The sequence below is a fragment of the Atractosteus spatula genome, chromosome 18, assembly GCF_055471065.1.
Source record: "Atractosteus spatula isolate fAtrSpa1 chromosome 18, fAtrSpa1.hap1, whole genome shotgun sequence".
NCBI classification, from domain to species: Eukaryota; Metazoa; Chordata; class Actinopteri; order Semionotiformes; family Lepisosteidae; genus Atractosteus; species Atractosteus spatula.
Window position 1 is genome coordinate 2,880,591 of NC_142723.1, and position 21,998 is coordinate 2,902,588.

The 21,998-nt window shown below is 48.8% G+C and overlaps 2 protein-coding genes across 2 annotated transcripts; both read right to left on the bottom strand.

The window, feature by feature from the left end:
* Positions 1 to 347: 347 nt before the first annotated feature.
* Positions 348 to 4,595, bottom strand: wfikkn1 (WAP, follistatin/kazal, immunoglobulin, kunitz and netrin domain containing 1). Its single transcript, XM_088937046.1, has 2 exons — positions 2,460 to 4,595; positions 348 to 1,877 (listed from the first exon to the last, which is right to left on the bottom strand). Exons 1-2 carry the CDS (start codon positions 2,733 to 2,735, stop codon positions 348 to 350), a joined length of 1,806 nt encoding a protein of 601 aa, XP_088793172.1. The 5' UTR covers positions 2,736 to 4,595.
* rab40c (RAB40c, member RAS oncogene family) lies at positions 4,591 to 20,062 on the bottom strand. Its single transcript, XM_088937047.1, has 6 exons — positions 18,420 to 20,062; positions 13,560 to 13,620; positions 11,479 to 11,539; positions 10,759 to 10,836; positions 9,296 to 9,518; positions 4,591 to 8,249 (listed from the first exon to the last, which is right to left on the bottom strand). The coding sequence occupies exons 1-6, from the start codon at positions 18,571 to 18,573 to the stop codon at positions 7,975 to 7,977; spliced, it is 852 nt and encodes a 283-aa protein (XP_088793173.1). The 5' UTR covers positions 18,574 to 20,062; the 3' UTR covers positions 4,591 to 7,974.
* Positions 20,063 to 21,998: the final 1,936 nt, after the last annotated feature.

Sequence of the window (21,998 nt, forward strand, 5' to 3'; positions counted from 1 at the left end):
CCATCAGCTCAGCCCATTCGGACTGGTTGTGGACAAAATTCTTGCAGCAGAAACATTAGCTAAAACATTACTGTTCTGCGCTAGTGAGAACAGACGGTTTCCTAAACCTAGTCTTGGAGGACATGGAGAAGACTTGTATGAGGCCCTTGAAGCAGAACCTTCCTCAGCACTCCGAGGTTTTTGCTGGCACCACTGTCCCGCGGCTGAGAAGCCTTCAGAGAAAGACACCGAGCTCCCTGCAGCTCTGCAGATGTGCCGAAACAGCTCAGCAGTGTCCTCTTAGTAGAATTATCCTTGAACAAACAGCCTGGAAAACGATTGCCGGCTGAGCCCTTCGGCTGCTCCCCCTAGTCCTGGAAGCGCTGGAGCAGCTCGCAGGTCCTCTTCTCCAGGACCTCGCGGATCTTCTTCAGCCGCCGCTCGGTGACCGGCCGGACGTAGCTGTCGGGCTGCAGCAGGGCCATGCCGTCCTGCACCTCGCCCATGACCAGCAGGGGCCCGTCCTCCAGGGTGACGTTGGGGCAGGGGCAGCTCCAGTCCACCCGGGCCAGCGTGACCTCCAGGTGGCGCGTGTCGAAGAAGGCCAGGCCCATCTTCTCGTCCCGCAGGACCTCCTCCAGGCTGAAGCGGGCGATGCCCGAGTCCAGGTCCTCGATCAGCTCCGTCAGCCGCCCCACGATGGCGAAGTCGCTGCGGCACAGGCTGGGCACCATCTTGCTCTTGGGCTTGCAGGCCCTGCAGGGCCGGCTCTTGGGCTGGGGGCAGTTCTCCTCGCACTCCTCGCGGCTGCGGAAGCTGTTGCCGTTGCCCTGGCAGCCCCCGTAGGCGAAGGCCTGGCACTGCTTCATGAGCGGGTTGTAGGCCCAGCGCGCCTCCCAGACCTTGCAGGGCCCCTGCACGGCGGGCAGGGAGCAGACGCCCATGCCCTCGCGCTGGCAGGACGCGCGGCACTCCTCGTAGGTGTCGAAGCGGTTGCGGGCGCCCTCGCACCCGCCGTGGGCGAGCGCCAGGCAGGCGCCGCGCTTGGCGTCGTAGTACCAGTCCACGCGGCGGTCCCCACACTCCCGCCGGTCCGCCTCCTCCAGGCAGTCGGCGGGGGAGAAGGGCCGGGGCGCGGGCTCGCCCGGCTCGGCCTCCTCCGCCAGCTCGTCCTCGGCGCGCCGGATGACCGACAGCGGGTAGTCGGCGCGCAGGATGCCGGCCGAGTTGCGGGCGGTGCAGGTGTAGATGCCCGTGTCCCCGGGCCGGGCGTTGTAGATGACCAGCTGGCCGATGTTGGTGATGACCAGGTTGCCGTACATCTGGTCGGGCCGCATGATCAGGCTCTCGCGGCGCTCGGTCTGCTTCTCCCAGGTGATGTCAGGCCTGGGGACCCCCACCACGTCGCAGTGGAAGCTGACGGTGCCCCCCAGGTAGACGGACTGGTGGCTGGGGTTGCTGTACAGGGTGGGGGGCAGGGGCTCCTCCTGCGAGGAGGTGGGGGTGGGGTGCGCGGTGGTGTCCAGGGGCAGGGGGCTGGTGTGCGGCCAGGCCAGGTGGTAGCGGCAGGTGACCACCGTCAGGGCGACCCCGCGGATGCAGGCCTCAGCGTCCATGTAGCAGCGGTTGAAGTAGGTGAGGCCGTCGGAGGCGCAGGTGAAGCTCGGCTCCTTCTCGCAGCGGTCGCGGCACTTGCACACCGGCTGGCCCTCCCACACGTCGCACGTCGCCCCCTGCTGGCCGCACACGAAGCCCTGGCAGCTGGCGGTCACGCCCCCGCCGCTCTCCCTCGGCCCCTGCCTATCCGACTGCGCGGCCGAGCCGTCGGAGAACCGCGCCGCCACGCAGCTGCGCAGCCCGCACACGTTGGTGCAGCACTTCTCGAATCCTGCGCAGTCCTGCGGGGGAGGGAGACAGCAGAGTCACTGTGTGGCCACAACCCCTCTGCTCCGCTTCCACATCTCACGTTGCTGCCCGCAGTTTCACTCTTCGGTTCGCCTCACGCCGTGGAAGCACCGTCTCACGACCCCCTCCTGCTTCGGGTCGGGTCCGTGGAGCTCCCCACCTTATCCGGGAGACATAGACCAAGCCCCACCGCAGCTACGCAGGCGATAAAAACAGGAGCCAGCTAGACTAGTTTTCCGTAGGGCCCCCCAATAAAAACGGCAGGGCAAACTGAAGAACAATGAAGGGCACTCTTTTTCATTCTCTGTGTAGTCTGGAACTTAATTCGACCTTGTTGAGAAAACAATGCGTAACTTTTAACACGAATTCTGGCTACACTGTACAATTGTTTATAAACTTTCTCACACAAAACAAGGGCCGTGCTAGATGGCCACGTGAAACTGGAAGAAAAACTTTTTTTGTGTGTGTGCAAGCGGGCAACACAATTTTGTCGTCGTTTAAGATCATTATTCACAGAGAGGCGTTTTCCCTCACACGCTAAGCGCAAGGCCCCAAGGCGGAACAGGAGGACTCACCTGGTCGACGCGACACTCCCTCTCGCAGGTGCTCTGCGCGTCCACCCAGAGGTTGGCGTTGAGCTGGTTGGGACAGACTCCCGGGTGCTGAGTCTGGCCCCCGGCGAGACTCGCCCCCGACACCGGCGGGGACAGCGCGCAAGTAAGAGCCAGGAGCAGGGGAAACGACGGGGCGAGTTTCCCCAGGCGCAGGACGCATCCTCCGGCATCACTCCTGCGCTCGCAGGCGCTGGTTCGGGATCTGGTTTCCCTCCGGCTGTGGTCGGTTCTGCTCATTATAAACCTCTTGCAAACGAGCAACCTGGAGCGCAGCTCCCGCCTGAAGTCATAACTCCCACCAGTCTTGAAAGTGTAGAACGTCGTTAGAATTAAATCATCCGATCCATATCCAGACCGCAGGTTACGAAGGAGAATGAAAATACAGCAAGAAAAGTCAGGATTTGTATTTTAATTCCTTGTTATCACCGGGGTGTAGAAGATCAGGAGGCGGCACGTGTGTAAATACGTGTCACAGAGTCCCGGCAGCATGGTTAACTTGAGTGTTGTATTTTGCATTCATATAGATGAGCGGTTTAAAAAGGGTGCTTCGTTAAAGCGTTCGAGAATCATTCTCTCGGAAATGCAAAATAAATTGAGCGCCACGTTCCCTGCAAGCCTTGGACGTCGCCTTTCCGAGCTGGACGACGCGGACTGAGCCCGAGTTTGGGGGACCAGCGAGTCCGGCGGCCTGTGCGCCGTGCTGAGACAGAAGGGGCCTGCCCCTTGGCCTCTCTCTTCAAGCGTCCAGCGTCTGGGAGTTTTATTAGAGGCGAGGCCAGCGCTAAGCAACTGGACAAACATTGTAAAGGGATCAAAGGCAGGGCGTCGGGGCCCACAGCCGCGCTGACCCACAACCCCACGCACGGCCGCTCGTCCCGGTGGGAATCGCTCCCTCCCTTCTCCCCCCCCTGCTTGCCGGCACTGAGGTCTTGGGAAACGTGCAGCGCGTCACACTGGATAGGCAACGCTTCACCGAGTGTGTATTTGTGTGGGGGGGAAGACACCAAGCCTAAATACCAAGGTGGAGTATTTTGTGATGCGGTCCTTCAGGGAACCCAGCGCGCCCCCTAGCTGCAAATAAAGGCAGTGATACATTTGTCCTTGGTCTATCCCGATGTAAAACCCACTTTGATCTCCCTCTTTTCCAAGCTGAGGTTCCTCCGAAAGCCTCTTCTTCCCCCGGCACCTCCAGGACAGCAGGGAAAGGAGGGGTGTGGCCGACGGATTTTAAAAGAAATACTGGGACTGGCTTGGCTGTGCGAACGCTGCGTTTTCCAATTGCCCCCGCACCCCCCCTGCTCCTGGCCCGGTCTAGACTGGAGGCGGGGGGGCGTCTGCCCTCAGCGCTCATTCACACACGGCCGCGAGATGCCTCAGGCGGGCGGCGAGGACCCCCACCGCACCCCGCTGCTCTACAAGAGGAGGGGCCACCCAGACCCTGAGAAGTTCTCCCCTTCCCTTTTGATCCAAGGTGACCCCTTGACCCCCGCGTGACTCTTGACCTTTGCTTTCAGAAGTGTGGCGGGGGAGGGGGGGGCGACTACATGACTCGACAGCCAGGAGCACAGGACTCTGGGAGACCACAGACTAACGCCCTCACCGCCCTTTGCTTTATTGCACTGGGGGGTGCAGCTCTCAGACTGGGGTAACTGAGCGAGAGAAACCACCCAAGTGGACAGGACGATCAATTCCCATGGCACGGTCCCGAGAACGCAGACTTTAAGAGCCTAGGATGTAAGTGTACTAAAACATCTACACCGTGCCTTCCAAAACAATAGGGACATTGAGGTCCAAACTTATTTTTGCTTGAGTCATTTGTGTATCACAAATGTATGACCTTAGTATGAATTGGTATAGTATTGCAAGAAACTGAATAAGCCTCAGTGTTCAGTATTTTAGATTACACTGCTTTCGTCTTTACAGGATGCGATAATTACTCCTCATTTGTCTTTTAGACTTGCGCTACGCTGGAACTGAAGTAGAAACACCGGTGAGCCTCTGTACAGGAAGGACAAAGGCTTCAAACTGCTTTCGCCCCAGGCTGGCAAGAACGACACTCTTCAGACAACACAAGCAAAGAACCAAAGGACTGTACTGTTAACGATTTTATTGTGAAAAAAGGTCTCACTTTTTATACTGTAATAACTGTACAATCAATAATTTAAAAAAAAGGGTTTGTTTATATTGAGAATACTCGCAAAAAAGCATTTCTCAAAGTTAACCCAGCAGCTTAAACCAAAGGAAAAATAGTGTTTCACTTTTAATAATAACAATAACCGTTTCCCTTTATCCACCCAAGGAAGGGAAGTAAAGACGAACCTGGACCAGCTGTACTCCAATATTAGCTACAGCTTCCCTCCCAGAAGGAATGTGTACATACTGCATGATTATGTCTACACACTGCATAAGTGACCCCCTACAAAATATTCCCTTTAACATAGAAATCCACAACTAAAAGAGATAAAAACATTTCAATATACTTGTAGAGCAAACAGGGATGTGCCGCAGAAAGGGGATGAAGTGAAAATCACAAACGAACACTTTTCTCTCCGTATAAACTGAACAATTTAAGTTCTGCAACGGGTGGGCTGCATCGCCTCGTTATCCTTGAAGGTATTTTCCCAACTCTCTCTTGAGGAAAAAGAAAAAAAACTGGATGAGCAACTACTCCCGTCTAAACACTGCAACAGGCAAAGCCTTTGAATATAAGGAGGGCCACTGCTTCCCGACTGCTCTGCACTCTCTTTACACGTCAGTGTAGGCAGACTGTCGAGCACCACTATTCCTCATAAGAACTAGCTTTCTAAAAGGAAGCAATGCAAGGCAACGACAAGGACAGGTTTCGTGTGCTCAGGAGACTAGTCAGTCAAGATGCAAAGATGTCGTTCAGAGTTGCACAATCCTATCCTATTTTCCAGGTCGCAGGGCATCTCGAGTCTGCACAGACCGCTGTGCACTTACAGTTCTAATTCCTTCATGCAACTAACAACAGAGCCCCTACACAACACCGTGTTGATAGGATGCACTGTCATCTTGTCACTAGCAGACAAGCCTTCAAGAGCAACCCAACTCTCAGCCTACTCAAGGGTGGGCTTCATGTGCTGGGCTGGGCTCAAGGAGGCCGTGGCTGGTCCCTGAATGTGGGGGGGAGGGGCCCCGACTGCACTTTCTGTGCAAATAGGGCTCCCGAAGAAAGCAAGTACTGCTGGAAAGAACCGAGACAACGCACTGTCGGGAACGATTTCATCACTGCAAGTGAAACAAGTGTTATCAAAACACTGCAAATGCTTATAAAACCAATTCCAATGAATTTAACTTCTTACTAAGTTGTGCTTTTTCTACAGACCAGACGGATTCCTACCCTCTCTACAGGTTTTCCATTTTGGCAATTTTGACCCCCAGGCACACCATTAGCTTGTTTTGTTTTCCCCCCCAAAAAACTAAAAAGGGCCTTGCATTTATTAAAAATAATGTACCCCAACCTTCATCTGCAATGTTAACGATTATTTTTAAAGAAAAAAAAACGCACAACGTCATTGGAACACAAAGCTTAGAATGTGTGGCTGGGAATCCAATAAAAGTCACATTTCAGCGCACAGCGATTCAAGGCTGGTTCAGGTCTTTCATGCAACACAAGTAACCGCCGAGGGAGCGGAAGAGATTATGAGCTCTTCCTCAGGTGTGCCAAGCAGGGGTCTTTGGGCACATGCGGGTGGTGGCGGTGGGAAAAAAAAAAGCAGAGGAGCTTTAGAAATGAACCCGAGGCGAGCAGGAGTTGCAGATCTCCCCAGCGGAAAGAGAACCAGCTTACAGGGCCACTGGTGCAGAACTCCACACTAAAGGTTTGAGTTAGTCTCTGGCCTCAGCAGCCCAGACCGATTAAGCCCTCAGATTGTCAAAAGGAAGAAAAACAGAGGATTACTAAGGCATGCCGAACAAATCCTACTGAACTGCTGGAGGCGCTTCTCTGCAAATGCGGAACTTTGAAATGAGGAGGTCTTTGGTGCCCCACAGGAGGATTAAAAGCCCTTCCTGCAACTACAGCGTACATGGTAAGTGGACAGAACCCGAAGAGGGGTGGGTCTCTGCCCCGTGAGAAAACATCTCCCCCGACCACCAAAACGCGCTTCCCCACAGAAGTGCTGCAGCCATAGAAATTATAGCAAATGTTGTTGTTGTTTTTTTGTACATTATCAAACTGATATATGGATTAAGAAGTCACCTAGACGCCAAGAAATGTAGTGATTCGATGAGTCAGCCAGCATTTGTCCAAAAGGAAAAAAACTGAGTTTTGTTCTTCTGTGTGAAAGCCATCTTTCACCTACAATCAGGGCAAGCACCACAACACGGAGGACATGAGCTACCAAAGCCTGTCTGCTGAAGGACTCTGGACTCGGGTTCGGTAGGGACTGAAAGTACATAGGGCTGGTTCAAATGACAGACTTTTGGACACAGACATCCTGCGTATCATTTTTAAGTCTTGTTAAATACAATTACAGATCAGGCTTTAAAAATAAATAAAAGTCTGAAAAAATGGAAACTTCTTTAAAAAAAGATAAGATTAAATTAGACTAAATGGTGGTTCAATGCACCTACCATTTAGTGTAAGGTAGCAAAAACTCATAACTCCCAATTTCGTTGGCTTCACGCACACTGTCCGTGAACACTGATACATCTCTACCCTGGAAAGACACATCTTTGGTGCGCTTGTTACTGAACCAAAAGACAGAACACAGCAGAGATTGTGCAGAGAGCACTCGGCAAGAAAGAAAGGTTCACAAGGCAAGCAGGGAACATGCTAGCAACAGAATTTCACTTTGTTTGCAGCTGCACCCATATGGTGTTTCAGTCTGTGGAGTTAGGTCTTAAAAAAACGGAAAGAAAATGGGGGAGAAAATTGAAATCCGTACTTCCTATCATATTATCAGACCTATCAGCTTTTTTTAGGGGCTAGCAAGACTGCCACACTCCAAGGGGCTACGGAAGGGCTGATATTCGAGTTTCCTGGTGCTGCCACCCCCCAGAACGACACCGTGTCCCTTCTGAACACTGCACGCCAAAAACAGCATACAAATTTCAGTGCAAAACTTTACATTACTAAAAAAGGTCTCTTTCTCTGGGTCTTCACTTTTTTTCTGTTAAATAATATATATATGTGTGTGTGTGTGTGTGTTAAAAAACAAAACAGACACTTCACTCCATGTCCCATGTGTGAAAAAAGAGTGAGGAATTCTCTGCAAGCAGTAGGCGATAGGCTGAACAAGACGGACAGCAGGAGAGATGGTGCTGGGTGACCGCGTCAGGGGCGTGGCTGCACCGGCAGCAGGAGAGACCCAGCCCGTCTTCTCCGTAGACTCCATCCTTGCAGGATTTCAACAGCGGGACAGCGTCGGGGGGGGGAAAGTTCGGGGCGTGTCCAAGGTGGGGAGCCTATGGCTTGCCGGTGGTCCCAGGCTCGCTGGCCTCGGCCCCCATGCTAAGAGATCTTGCAGTTGTTCCTGGCACAGTTCTGCGGGGGGCTCTGGGGGGGCCGGATGGATTTGGAGCGCTTGAGGCTGTTCCCCTTGCTGCCGCCGGCAGCGTTGGCCAGCGAGTAAGAGCGGCCGTGCATCATGACCGCGTTCATCCCGTTGGCCATGGAGAAGGACTTCAGGTGGCTCTTGATGGCAACAGGCAGGGGCAGCTTGTCAATCAGGTGCACCGGAGTGCAAGATACGATGGCTCGACAGCACAGGTCCTGCAGGCTGAACACTGCAGAGTGGAGACAAACACACCTCCTGTAACACACAGATGGCTGCAGCAAAGCACGGCTCTAAGCTGCTCGGTTTTAAAATTCTCCTCTGTTACGGAATTAAGAGTACTCCAGCATCGCAGCGCAGCTGTAATTCCACGTAGCCCCGCTAGAGGGCAGACCTGGATCGCTTTCGTATGTCGCTTCCCCTACTAAATCTAAATGACGTTAGGATCTTAGGATGCAGAAAGTTATATTTATATATAATTATATTTATTTCAGTTTCAGCTCTTGTTAAACTACATTTGTGGCTACTGCCGAGACATCTACTCTGTTTGTACTAAATAAATCTCATCATGAAGCAAATGGACCCTGCCTCCAGAGAAAAACAGAGCAGTATACAGTACAAACACAAAGGATATCCGCACAAGGACTTGATGATATGTTAAACAGTGTAACAGCTCAGACAGAATCTGGAAAAATTCAGTTTAGCTTTTACATGAAACCAGATAACAATGCCTGTATAAAGATGACCTGTTTTTAGATCACATAAAAACTTTTTAATTTGGACTGTGAAGAACCAGATCTAATGTTCATGAATATTTCAAACGCTTACAAGTTAAGTTTCTGCTCTTAAATTTTGTAATTATGTTTAGCTGGAAACTTCAGTAATAAAAAATAACCTCAACCATTCTGGGAAATACAATAACACCACTCAGATACTGCCAAAGGAATATTACTACTGCTGCCTAATGGACTCGGAAAGGCCGATCAGCTAAAAGGCAGCGCATTAGAAACATTCATGGGAAAATTTAATTTGGTGGTTTAAAGAAGGAATATCCAAAGGCTTGCCGTCTCTAATTAAATGTTTCTGGTTTGGATGCAGCAGAATGTGGTTACTGGAAGACGACGGGGAGTTTTGCTGACTGAGACGATCGCTGTTTACCCAGCACCCTCCTCTCCCTTCTCGCCCCTCCGGGCGGGGAGACTGAGCTCCAGCACCAGTGGCCACGCGCGGGGCTGACCGCTGTCTCGGTTCTGCGCAGGCGTGCGGCCGCGCTCCTACCTCTGTTGGGCCTCCAGAACTTCTCCATGCCGTGCCTCATGAGGACGATGCGGGACAGCTCGGTGAAGGACTCGATGACGTTGAAGTTGCAGAGCGGGCTGACCTCAAAGAAGGTCATGCCATTCTTCTCGGCGTAGGCGCGCGCCTGCTCCGTGGGCACCTGCCTCTTGAACGCCAGGTGCAGCCGGTTCCCCACCAGGATCCGGGGCACCCCAGGAGCGTGCTGCACAGCGGGGAGCACAGGGGTTCGAGAAGCGAGGTCAGGACGGACACTACTCCACACCAGTAAAACAATCCTAGCCTGGACAACATTAAATCACTGCTCCAGGGTTAACATGTGGATGTTAGGACAGTTTCTGGATGCTTTCCTCCATTACCGGGTTACTCTTCCACCAGCTGTGGGGCTACTCACGCCAAACATTACCCAGAATACTGCAGCTTTCACCTCCTTCACATGGCAGCTCTTCTGTGCTACGCAAGGACTAACCAATCAGTCACGCATCAAAGATCAGCTGAATACATCGTATCTTTTAACCGCAGCCCCAATTTGCTCTATTGCTTGCAGATGTTTGAGAAGCTCAAGAGCGATCTCCTATATTAAAGTGCATCCAGCAGCGCTGGGGGATTGTGGGCAGCAGGAATGTGGGTCAGGAGGAAGGGCCGAGCAGAGGGACGGGCAGAGCTGGCTCCGACAGCGGGCCCTCAGATTCTCCTGTCCCGCGCCCCGCTGGAATGCCAAGAGCCGCCAAGGTGGAGCAGGAAGGAGAAGTGTGGGTCGTGTCAGGCTGAGGCTCGAGATAACACGCACACACCCCCTGCCTCCACAGGACATCCTCAAGGGGAACCGGAAAGGCTCCGTCCACAGAGCAGGGCTCCAGGCAGGAAACAGAGGAAACGGACAGGAGCGAGGATAAACCAAGCCCAGGACTTCAGCCCTCTGGGCTTTTTAGTAAGAGCAAAATAAAAAAGAGCGATGTGCTCCATTTTAAAGCCAATGTAAGACACAAAATTGAACCACAGGGAGATTCCAGGTAAAGTTATGAAGTCTGGTGTGCGAAATACTGAAGCACTGAAGCAGAACAGTCAGCCCTGTGTAAGTCAGGACGGGGGATTTGCGGATAGTGAGTGGAAGCAAGGAAGCCTGCAGCAAACATCTATTATTAATTAGTTATAATTAATCAATTATTAAAGCTGCCGACTTGTTTTTTCTCATCTTATGGATGTATGTTATGGATGTATGTTAATGGGTTCGTGTTGCATTAAATGTATTATGTATGGTGTTATGTCTATGTACCCTTCCTGCAGAGCAAAGTTCCCATCTGGGACAATAAAGGAATTGAGTAAGATTACAGTCCGCCTCTGCGAGACGGATCTGTCGAGAAGAACCTTCTATCAGAGCAGGGCATCGATGTCAGTGTGCTTTCACATCCCAAGTTCAGAAAGTCTAAATCAGAGGCTCTTACCTCGTCGATTTCACGGATCCAGCGGTCGATGCCGTCGAAGGACCAGCGGTTGGTGATGTCATACACTAGCAGGATTCCCTGTGGACGGGGAGCACAATGCACACGGTGAATCGCTACATCACTGAAACCACCTACTGCTGAACTCGACTGCCTTCACTTGATGCACCAGGGACGGCTAATCACACCAGATAGCAGTCTGCATAAAAGCATTCCTCTCGCTGTGCTCCTGTACAGTATACGTAATTACATTTTAGCCTGTTCCTGAAAAACAACTAATCATTTATCTGCTTCTTCATAAGCCACCTTAATCACTTTAGGGGTTATTTTTTAGCTGTGAGATTAAAGTTCTACCTTTCACGCTCTCTCGATGGGCGTGTGCCTGTGGTTTGTTTTCACAGCAATGTGCCATGTTGGGACTACACAAATGACATGCTCTTTCTTTATGTGGCTTTAAAGAGGAACTGTTGTTCAATAATAAATGAATAATTAAGGAAAACGTGCCTCAGAGCTGGGGGACTAGCACAGAACAAATCAAACTTTGAGGAGAGCTATGAAAAAGCTGACTCAAGCACATTTAAAACAGGAAAAAAAAATATTTTACTGAAGTGGCAGCTGTTCAAGTTTCCACAATACTGGGCTTCAAGCCTGGTTCTTTGCGAGACAATGAAAATCCTTAATTCCTAAACGGGAACGCTCTGCCCAGCTGCCCACAGAACGTACCTGCGCCCCCCGGGAGTAGGACCTGAAGATGGTGCAGAACCGGCCCTGTCCTGAGGTGTCCCTGCAACACAGACGCACACGCAAGTTACGCCCTGAGCAGTTTTTACACCAGTCAGCTCGGGCTAACCCCAGCACAGTCACTGTACCTTAAACAGAAACAGAATCAAAGCATGGCGCTGGAGATCTGTTTATATAAAAGGGGCTAAGAATGGTTATTCATTGAGAAAAAAAAACAGTTAAAGCGATTTAAAGCGATTCCTTCAGGGTTCGTTGAAACTCACTCGTTTCAGACCAGAACAGAAGACATTCAAAGGCTTTCCAGAGATTAAAAGCACATTATTACATAATACTTCTGCTGGCCTGGTTTTGCCATGTAAAGAGGATTTCACTCATCAGTTACAATTCTCCTGCGCGCAAACAATACAAGAATAGCCGCATCCACCGAGTCAGGTGCTCCACCGAAAGAACAAGGCCAGCCTGCAACTGAGGTCTGACTCAGATTCACAGCAACGTAATAATGGACAATAAAACTTAAAGTGGCCTGACCTGCATAAAAGAAAATGTGTAGTGCGGTCTTCAAAATATACGCCAGGAGACGCAATCAATTAATGTTTTTAAAATCGTGGAGAAACATTGCAAATCGTGTAGATTTTACAACACAATAGCTCCAATTGCAACACTACGCGTAAAACATGAAATTCCCCAGCGGACAACTGCTCCAGGCTGTGTTCTTTACTGGGGGGGGTGGCAAATGGCCAGCAAACCAAAAAGGTCTGATAGGAGAAGTAAAGGTGTCAGGGGACTTATGTACATGCCAGAGGGAAAGGAGCTGATTCTCCAGCACATACAGTATATATAGTAACCCGGTGACAGGAAAAGCACCTAGATCTAGACCCTGAAAGGTCACAGCACACTTTGTCAGTCTCGGTGGGAGGCAGGTGGGGGTGGCAAACATCTCCTAACTGTGCTGGGTCATCTGATCAACATATCATCCTCAAGACTGGCTGAAGGAAACTGTGCACTGTAACTGCTTTCCCCACGTCTTACAAATACCATTTATGACTCATGTCCGCTCCTTAAACAGTGAACAAGGGGGAAAGGAAAGGCTAATCCATCCTCTGCTTAATCCAGGATATTCCAAGTTTGTTCTTTCAAACATTAATGCTAAAAGGTCTAGCATTAAGAGAAATATTCCATCGTGGAATATACTTAAAATTAACAATAACAACAACAGTTGGGTTATTTACACAAAACGAACAGACTGCTGAACTTTATTAGCAAGTAAATAACTTAATATTCGTGCAGCACATTAAAATAGCAGGCTTGAACAGAAAACTGAAATGCACAGATTTTAAATGCATCGTCCCTGCAAAATCATAGATTTGTAGACTGCAGGCTGTCGACTCACGTTTAAACTCTGCTGTCCTGATGTGTCCCTGGATGACTGCTGGTCATCAGTGCACACTACTCCAATTTCAATTCTATTCTTTCACATGCTAAAAAGTCATGCATTACTCACCACAGTAAGAGATTCTCTAATCATTATTCAGTCTACTAACGTAGATCTGCTTTTAAAGCACAAGGCATTGGCATTTTAAATCCAAAACATCCCCATTTGTAATATTAACTTTTTTTCTGGAAACTGTAATTATATGGCCAGACTTTCCCTTGTTAAACTCATTATCTTTTGCACTGTGCTATTTGGAACTACAACATTCCAGGAACTGTAACTGTAGACAAAATAACATCAACATGCATGTCATGGTTTTCTTCCTGCAGCTATAATAAATCTAGTCGAACAGTCGGGTTAGTAAGAACACAGCTTCACCCAGGACCACTTCATGGGAAAGCAGTATGTCTGCTTAACATTGCCGAGAGCTGACATATGTGATAAGATAGCAGACTACATTGTTCAGGTTTCACGTAAATTTCAACAACAGCTGTGCTCTGGCCACTTTAAAGGGGGAATTATAGGACGAAAGCAACAATTTTAAGTCAGACATTTGAGAATCCTGAAGACAAATCTTTCGTGTTTTGTATAGGAGGTTACATGCACTACTAAGTTACCGTGAAACACTCACCACAGCTCCAGTTTGACTCTCCTCCCATCCAGCAGGATCGTAGTGGTCTTGTAGTCAATCCCTGCAAAGACATAAGACAAGCGAGACAAATTGAGACAGAGCAGGATCTATCAGCAACACCCAGTCACAGTCTGTCGACACCAGGCAGTCGACACAGATGATTCTCTGAAGGTGCATCATCTAACCCGCCTGTGCATCGCAGAGCAGGCTCTCATGTCATGCGCCCACATCCAGAGCTCCTACTAGCTAGATAGCTAATCACATTTGGGATTACCCAGTTACAACTTCCTCAAGAACAGATCTAACAGTTTCCCTTCCACTGGTCGCTCAGGTTAGCCTTGATTGAGCACGGTTTTTAAGCAACAGCCATTTCCCGAACCAAATGATCCACCCGGCTGCAACCATGTGGAGAGGGCACCTAGTTCAAAGCCTGTGAGCCAGTCTGTCGTCCAGATTCACCAGCGAAACTGTAACTGCTCTGCTTCATCTCCCCTGCTTAGTTGGTACATCAGTTAAACAAAACGCCTCAGCTCCTACTTACAAAGGTTGAAAGTTCAGCACAGCAGCTACAACACCTGAGAACTTTGAAAAACCATTAAAAAAAAACAATTCAACTCACTAAGGACCCAAGAACTCAACGGAGCTCTTGATCAGTTAACCAGCAGCCACCAGATGAACAAACTGGAATGCCCGTAGCCCCAAAACATAAGACATTCGTTCTCCTTTGTTTATTTAGACACTTGGAAGTAACCACACTGAAAAATCAGTTTCTGCAATTTTTCCTGTTTTGTTCTTTCAGTCTCCTTTTGCTTTGCAGCTGTTCTGTCTTGTCTTTAGAAAGATTTTGCATTTTAATGGCACCTCTGTTGCAAAAGCCAGAGCACTTCCCCTTGAAACACACGAAATGTTTAATGGAGAGCTACACGGCTCGACAGTGAAAATGCCATCTACTGTATGTCATAACCATCCAAAGAGGCACTTAAAGCTTTCTGGTTAAATTCTAAAATAAACAGCTAGTGGCGCAATACGATATTTTTGCGTATTTTAGTAGTCAGAATAAACACGGGTGACATTTTACCAGAGAATGTGCCAGTACAAAATGTGAAGATTTGCTTATTACAAGCCATTTTCCTTTAAATGTCATGTGGATCTTGTGTAAGTTTTATTTCTTTGTTTCGCTTACGCAAAAACCAAAGTTATGTGAATCCCCAAAAAAATGTTTGAGCACATTTCATGCAAAAAATGTAGACAATCGTTGAAATTGTCTAAATCTTTTGCATGAAATGTGCTCGAACAAATTTCAAACGCATCAAATGAGATCTAGAATTTCTAAATGTCCCTTTGGGTAAGAAAACAGATTTAAACTGTGCTATCTGTCATGGAGAGACAGCACATGCCTAGAAATCCTTAATTAGCAAGATGCAACAGACGCTGTTAACGTCTAAGCAGAGTGAGGACTGCATTCTGCTATCGGTCCAGACAGTACATAAAAGGAAGGAAGCCAAAATCTTGAGAATCAGAACCAACTGCATAGTCACACGAATAGAGATCTCTGCTCCTTTAGCGTCTCTTGTACGAGCACCCCTCCACCCTGTCAGCTCGCGCTGTAATTTGCCAGCTGCCACCCCCTGGGAGGGCTGACTGTCCAGGTCACAGCGTCATTATCCCTTCATGATCCACCTCCACGTCTGCCCCCCGCCGCGGAGCAGCCTGCTGGGGGCAGCAGGTGGCAGGGAGTGAGGAGGGCCAGGGGAGGCCTTCAGGGTCACTCCCCAAAGTGGTCAGGCAGTGCTCCCAGCCCAGGACCGGACCAAGAAGGAGCTGGACAGCGACGTCCACACAGGCAGCCCCAGTAACTCACTGTCTCAGAATGATCTGGCCCTGTAGCCAGGGGGTAGGGCTGTGCTCTACATGTGGAATGAGCACACACTGAAGCCCTCCTGTTGCACCTGCCTTTCTTCATTTTTTGAAATTAAAATCAGCAGATAGCAGGACGATCAAAACAGCAGATCCCAACTGATTTGCACAAGACAACGCATTTCTTTACACACTTATGGTCTTTTCCAATGCAATGACATTTTAAGGCACTGGCATACTTATTCATTGATGTTGTGCAGAGAAAGTGAGGACAGGAAGATTATCTTAGTATCTGCAGATTCAATTGCTGAGTGAAAGCTGACTGAAGGAACGGTTTAAAACAATGTTAAAGTCAATTAACGTTAACAGTATTGAATTAAAATACTGAAGGTCCTAGTGTTAGTACAGGAGACGCCAGGGTATTTCATATACACAATGCAGATCTGGCTTCCACTGCCTTTGAAGGCTACACTCCAGTATAACCTCTGAGGCCTTGAGCTCGCTGTCTCACCCCTCCAGCTATAGCTCTCTGCGCGTCAGCTGCACAGTCAAGGACTGCAGCAGGCTCTGTACAACCTGCAGGAATTCTCAGCTCTAATGAAATATGGCACAACCACGAAACCTACAGGCTAAAAGAACTCGATTAATCTTCCACAAAGAGCAGACAGAACACGGGTTCACTCAAGGCAACCTGAAAACAAACACTGCCCACTACCCAAGGGAAGGTCCCCAGTCCTGCTGAAATCTGCCAGTTATCCATTATTGATACAAAAATGCTGTTGATTCATAACCATACAACGTGGTCCTCAAGTTCAAAGCGCCCTGAACAGACCCCTCAGTCCATTTTAAATATTTATAGTTATATAAATATTTGATCTGTTCTCCCCACTCGTCAGCTAGGTAGGAGAGTGCTGATTTGTGTATCCAAATCCAAGACGTGCTGCGGGCTCTCACAGGGTTTTCCTCAGAGATTTTCATGCTTCAAGCTTTCAGTCCCTCCACTGAAGCTGCAGTGCTGGGTGAAATAAACAATATATAATAACCCTCTCTCCAGCAAGAGTAAGAGCAAGGAGAAGCAACAGCATGGATTTTGGCATTGGCTTTGACAGGGTGCCTCTTTACTGTAGCAGTCTGTTATGATGAGTCCCTCACAGTTCCCTGCCAGCCGCTGAAGCAGAACAACCCCATTATCCTGATTTTAACAAACCCCCTGTCCCTTTTTCTTTTGACTGCTCACTTAACAGGATACCAGCTTAAAAGAGCCAAAATGAACACCTGTCCGGACAAACAAGAGTCACTTCCAGTCTCTGTAACCCTGCTTCATTTTTCCCTGCACACCGACTTCAAAGGAAAGGCCAACCAAGAGGATCTACTTTTTAAACTACCAAGGAGGGATAAATCTCAAAGGCACAGAGATGTGGGAAGTGCTGAGTTTGGAATTATTCCTCCCTTAATAGTAAAAGTATCCTTCAACTCAAAATGGGTATAGATTTTTGACATACAGTATAACCCACATCAAACTCCCTGACTGCAATGGCTGTGGTGGTGGAGCACTGGCTGAGCTATTTCCGTTCTCAATGGCCTGTCTGATTAATTCTCCACGGCGGCCAGCCCTCTCAGCCCCAGTGTGGTATAACTGAGCCCTGAGAGGACTACAAGGCAGCCGCCCCCCCCCATGCTTCAATTACACCTCCTTCACCAGACCTGGCTGTGGTTGCTTCCTGGCCAAACCCACTTTGAACTCATTTCAGTACCAAAATCAGGGTTTTTTAAAAAAAAATTCCATACACCAAAAGCCATGCACAAACATGAGCCCCTTGTCTTCATGCATGGGCCAATCACACTGGAACCCATCATCCTCCTACATTTCAGCTTTGGGAAGACAGGACTGGGCGAGTTTTACCAAATGCTACCTGATACCTGTCAAAGCTAGGGAAAACACAAGCTTATCCACCCGGACTATGCAAAATGCTGCTTAAGACGTTTAGCCCAACTTTCCAAATGATATTAAATTAAAATAAGAAGATTTCAATTTAAAAAAAAACATGTTCTAACATGGAAAATTTAAACATTATACTTAAAAGATGTGCATAGCTTAAAATAGGGCTAATAGCTTCTCAATGCCTAAAAATCTCACATGTTCACTTCATTTGCAACTGGTGTAAAACGGAGCTGCAATGCAACAATCAACAAACAGGGACACCAACCTCACAGAAATCAGACTGCTCTATTTTTTCCAAGTGTCAAACATGACTAGATACAATGCACCATGCTGGTGTGACAACCTGCATTTTGGATGTCAGCTCTCCTCTACGTAGTTGATAGGTACTATTACATCAAATAACCACCATACAAGAAGTCTGGGAGAGTGTCTCTGCACGTGCGATGGCTCCATGGCTCACAGCGCACGAAAGCAGCAGGTGTGCAAAAAGAAACTGGTCAAAACGACTTCAAGAACACAGGCAATCTTGGATAAACTAAGATAAAAGCCCTTAATGAAACTCTTCTGTTGGACTGCATGTCCTCTCTCTTTAGTTAGAACTGAAAACTGTCAGTAGTATGTGTAGGAGGTGGTACACTGTCCAGCAATGCAGTAATAAAGCCCAGGTGTATGCACAGCAAAGCAGTACACCTTTGTAGTACTCACCGAACCTCTAACACCATATAATGTCAGAACACTAGTGCTAAACCTTTTCCCAAAACGAACCGGCGCTCCCATGTTTATGAAACGCTGAAGTATGTTCCACAATCTGCCCTGCAACGTTATCTCACGAGCTCACGGCAAAGGTCCCTTGCACACCAGCGCCGTGCCAACGCAAACAGACTTTCGCCCAGCCCCTCGCGGTGCCAATCGCGCAGAGACCTGGCACTCCGGACCCAGCTCGTACACATGAGCGTTTGCCACCCGCGCCCACACACTAGCCCCTCCTGGGACCGGTCACCCCAGCCGGCACACTCCTCCATTAGAGCACCGGGCGCCCACTGCTGGCTCGCGCCACTCACCGCTGCTGTACGCGTAGGGCGACTCCGCCGAGCCATCCTGAAGGCTGTCCAGGATCTCTCCCTTGCCCACGTCGCTGTCTCCCACCAGCAGGAACTTGAGGAGATAGTCGTAACTCTTTACGGGGCTCCCCTGGGTGCCCATCCTCCCTCTCATGGGTGCCGAGGATAAGTCCGGGGGTCCCCACTAAACACCTGAAGACGTCTGCCGGCAGCGGCCCTGCCTTTCTCGGGGGGGCTCGTCACAGAGCAAGGGCAAGACTCAGGTATGAGAAAAACTGGGGAGCCCAGCAGGTATCGCGCCTTGACTTGAAAAAAAATCAAGGATCAAACTTCCGTTTCTGTCCTGTTTGTGCGAAGACAAGCTAACAGGCTCCTCTCCTGGGGGGGGGGGGGGACTCACTGCAAACCAGCACACCAGAAGGGATTAGTGTATGACTGGTATGCCGAATGGGTGAAGCTATTGGAGCCCATACAATCTGTCTTCATGCGAGTCCAGCCTTCCCAGCCGAGCGCACAACCGGCGAGCTGGCTGTAATGAGGAACAACTGTGTGGGACCGCTCCCCGAAGCTCAACATCTGTTAAAAAAATAGTTAGATCCGAGCAGACCTTGCATTAAAACGCACATTCACTGCCGCTTAACAACAACAACACAAAAACCTGGATAAGACATGCAGACCGCAGTCCATCAGCAATCCCGTCCCCTGAGGAGACACACGCATCTTTGTGTTTTGCAGCGATGCGCCGCTCGCAGGGCGCCCCGTCTATGGATCCATTGTTCTCCCGTCCGGGGTTAAACTATCACAACAAAGAAGGGCTTTCAAAAAAAAAAAACCCCGAAAAAGACGTCGAGGAAAATGGTTCAAGAAAGATCGTCCTGAAACAACGGGGGAGATGTCTGGTTTGACGGAAGAAATCGGGCCGCGGGAGCTGCTCTGGTGATGTCGCACCGTGGACAGAAAGAGCAAGCAAGCAAGCACGCCCTCGTGTTGGGGGGGGGGAGAAAAACACGTCTTCTTCCTGCCCTTTAAAAGATGTTAGCGTCGCTTCTCGACAGCATTTTGAGCTCATTCAAAATATGTACTCGGGGCGAACACCTTCGCACATCCGCAAAAACACTTGCAGCCGGCGGCACACTGCCTGATACTACGCGTACGGCTAGGCGGCAGCTCAGGGTTTTACGCCGTAGACACATTCACAATAAAAACACACTACTTGGGGGGGGGGGAAACTACCGAAAATAAAACCACTGTCTCTAGTTGCCGAGCAATCCCGTCGCGCTGAGAGCCGGCTTTCTTTAACTCGCGTGGAAACGGCACACCTTTCTCTGCCTTCGCCTCGGCTGCCGTAGCCGCTTAGAGGCGCTCGAAGCGCGGCATCGGCGCTACTTCCACCCCGGGGTCTGAGTCCAGGCCTGAGACAGCGGGGCTCAGGGACGCCGTGCGAGCAGAGGAGACCCTCCTCCTTCTTCTTCTTCTTCTCTCCGGCGCGGCGCAGAATAACGTCCAGCAGTCTCTGAAAGAGGCCGAGCGACGGCCACGGTTTTTAATTTAAAGGCGATCCTGTCTCATCCAGCTTCCCTCTCGTTCACTAACCCGCGGCCAGCCATCGCGCTGTCACTGACACTGCCAGCCAGCCAGCAACTACCGTAAGTGCTCACGGCCCGCCCCCTCGATCCCCGCCCCCCATTGCTATTGGGTAAAGGGCAGCCGTGCTCTATGCCGATAGGCTCACCGTGCCGTCGGTCAAAACTCTCAAAGCACGAACCCAGGCTGAAATGTGTTTATTGCAGCGCCCTGGACTACGTCTTCTGACAAAACCTCCGAGAAGGAATGGGGACGAATGCCAGCAGCCCGGTCCCCCGCTAGAAAACCCAGCAATAAGATCCAGATTCAGATGATCTGCTCAATCTTCTACGTTTTTACATTTGAAATGAAGACGATAATACACAGACGCGACAATCGTTTCTATCCGAGACTGGCTTCAACTAGTAAAATAAACGAGTCAAGGTCATTGTTTGAATTAAAGTATTACTTTCGCCTAAGGGGGATGCAGTTTTCATTGGCATTTGTTTTGAATAGAAACTGCCCCATCACCACCCAGAGGAGGGGTGTTGTATACGTGTTTTACCTTCACAATTGCATAACCTCTCAGTCGTTTTGAAAGTGGAACATTAAAACGGGCTTACACTAATACTTTTCTAAATGCATTACCAACCGTGATAAAAAAAGAACAAGAAAAGGTTATAAAGAACTCAAAAAACCAATTCCTTGGTTATTCAGCTTTACTGGATTTTTATTAAACCCTAAGCTATTTTTAGAAATTCGCTTTAATATAATTTATGTAATGCAACTGTGTGTGCCATTACACATTCTTGGCTAGAGAATCTCCTCACGTCACTTTGCAATCTGCTGTAAATTTAATAGATCCGAAGTGTAAGCAGTTCGAGTTACGTTGCTCTTACTGTATCCTATAAACTACCTTTACACAATCAATTCCTCGAGCTGTACATGTCAGCGCAGGGCAAGACAGACAAATCTCTGCTGAAAAGTGTCGGGAGAAAAGAATAGACCAGACCTTGTTGTAGTTATTTTTTCTACCATTATTACTGTTAAGTTAGCTTCAGGTGAGATACAGCAGAGTGTTAAAGTAAGTTATTTGTGCAATTCAAAATATCAACGAGATTCAAAATTAACTACAATTCTTTTAAAAGTGAGAACCCTGGATAACACTGTTAAAATCATGATATTCAGCAGTAAACGTTCGAATGTTTTATTGGTTGTGTTGTTAATTTGATCAAGCGTGATAAATGTTGTTAAAATATTTCACAGGTCTTCTGAAATCGTCCTGCCTTGAGGGTTTTAGGCAAGATTTCTAGCAAATTAAATAATTACAGTCACAGATGTGAACATTTTTTTTCTTTGCCTCCAGAGATTTCTGTATATATTACAGTATATGGTTTTTGCTATATAACCACAAATGCTTTGTTAAAAATTCTCAGTCGTAGATATCTCTATCTCTAAAGAGACTGAAACCTCTTTCATGAATTTAAAACATGTTCTGGCTGCAGACGTTTCAAGCACCACAATGCAGAAGAGTGTCAATACCGTGTAGTGCTGTAGATATATAATAAATGAATAGAATTATGTACATATTAATAAAGAAACAAACTGTGTTAATCTTTGCATGCAAATACAAATATCAAAACTTCACACCTGAGAAGCGTTCCCAAATGACACTGGGGGCCAGGCCTGTCTTGTATTAAGCACTAACATATTCCAGCCTCAGGGTTAGTTATTCAGATTAGTCTGTGTGGTTGATGATAAAATATCTGTGCAGCCGTCTTCCGGACAGTCCCTTCACAGCTGGGATGAAACTGCACGGAACAGTGACGCAGCTATTATAGGCAGATAAATACGTAGAGAGTCATAGTTTCTTATCTGCCTTTTATTTGTGATATTTTAGATTACGTTTGTGTCACTGTGAGACCTTTCTAAGTGGATATTACCTGCATCTGGAAGGCTGCTGTCGGTTCCCATCATTTCTGCATTGCCAGCCTCTCATGCCTGTGGTGTGTGTCT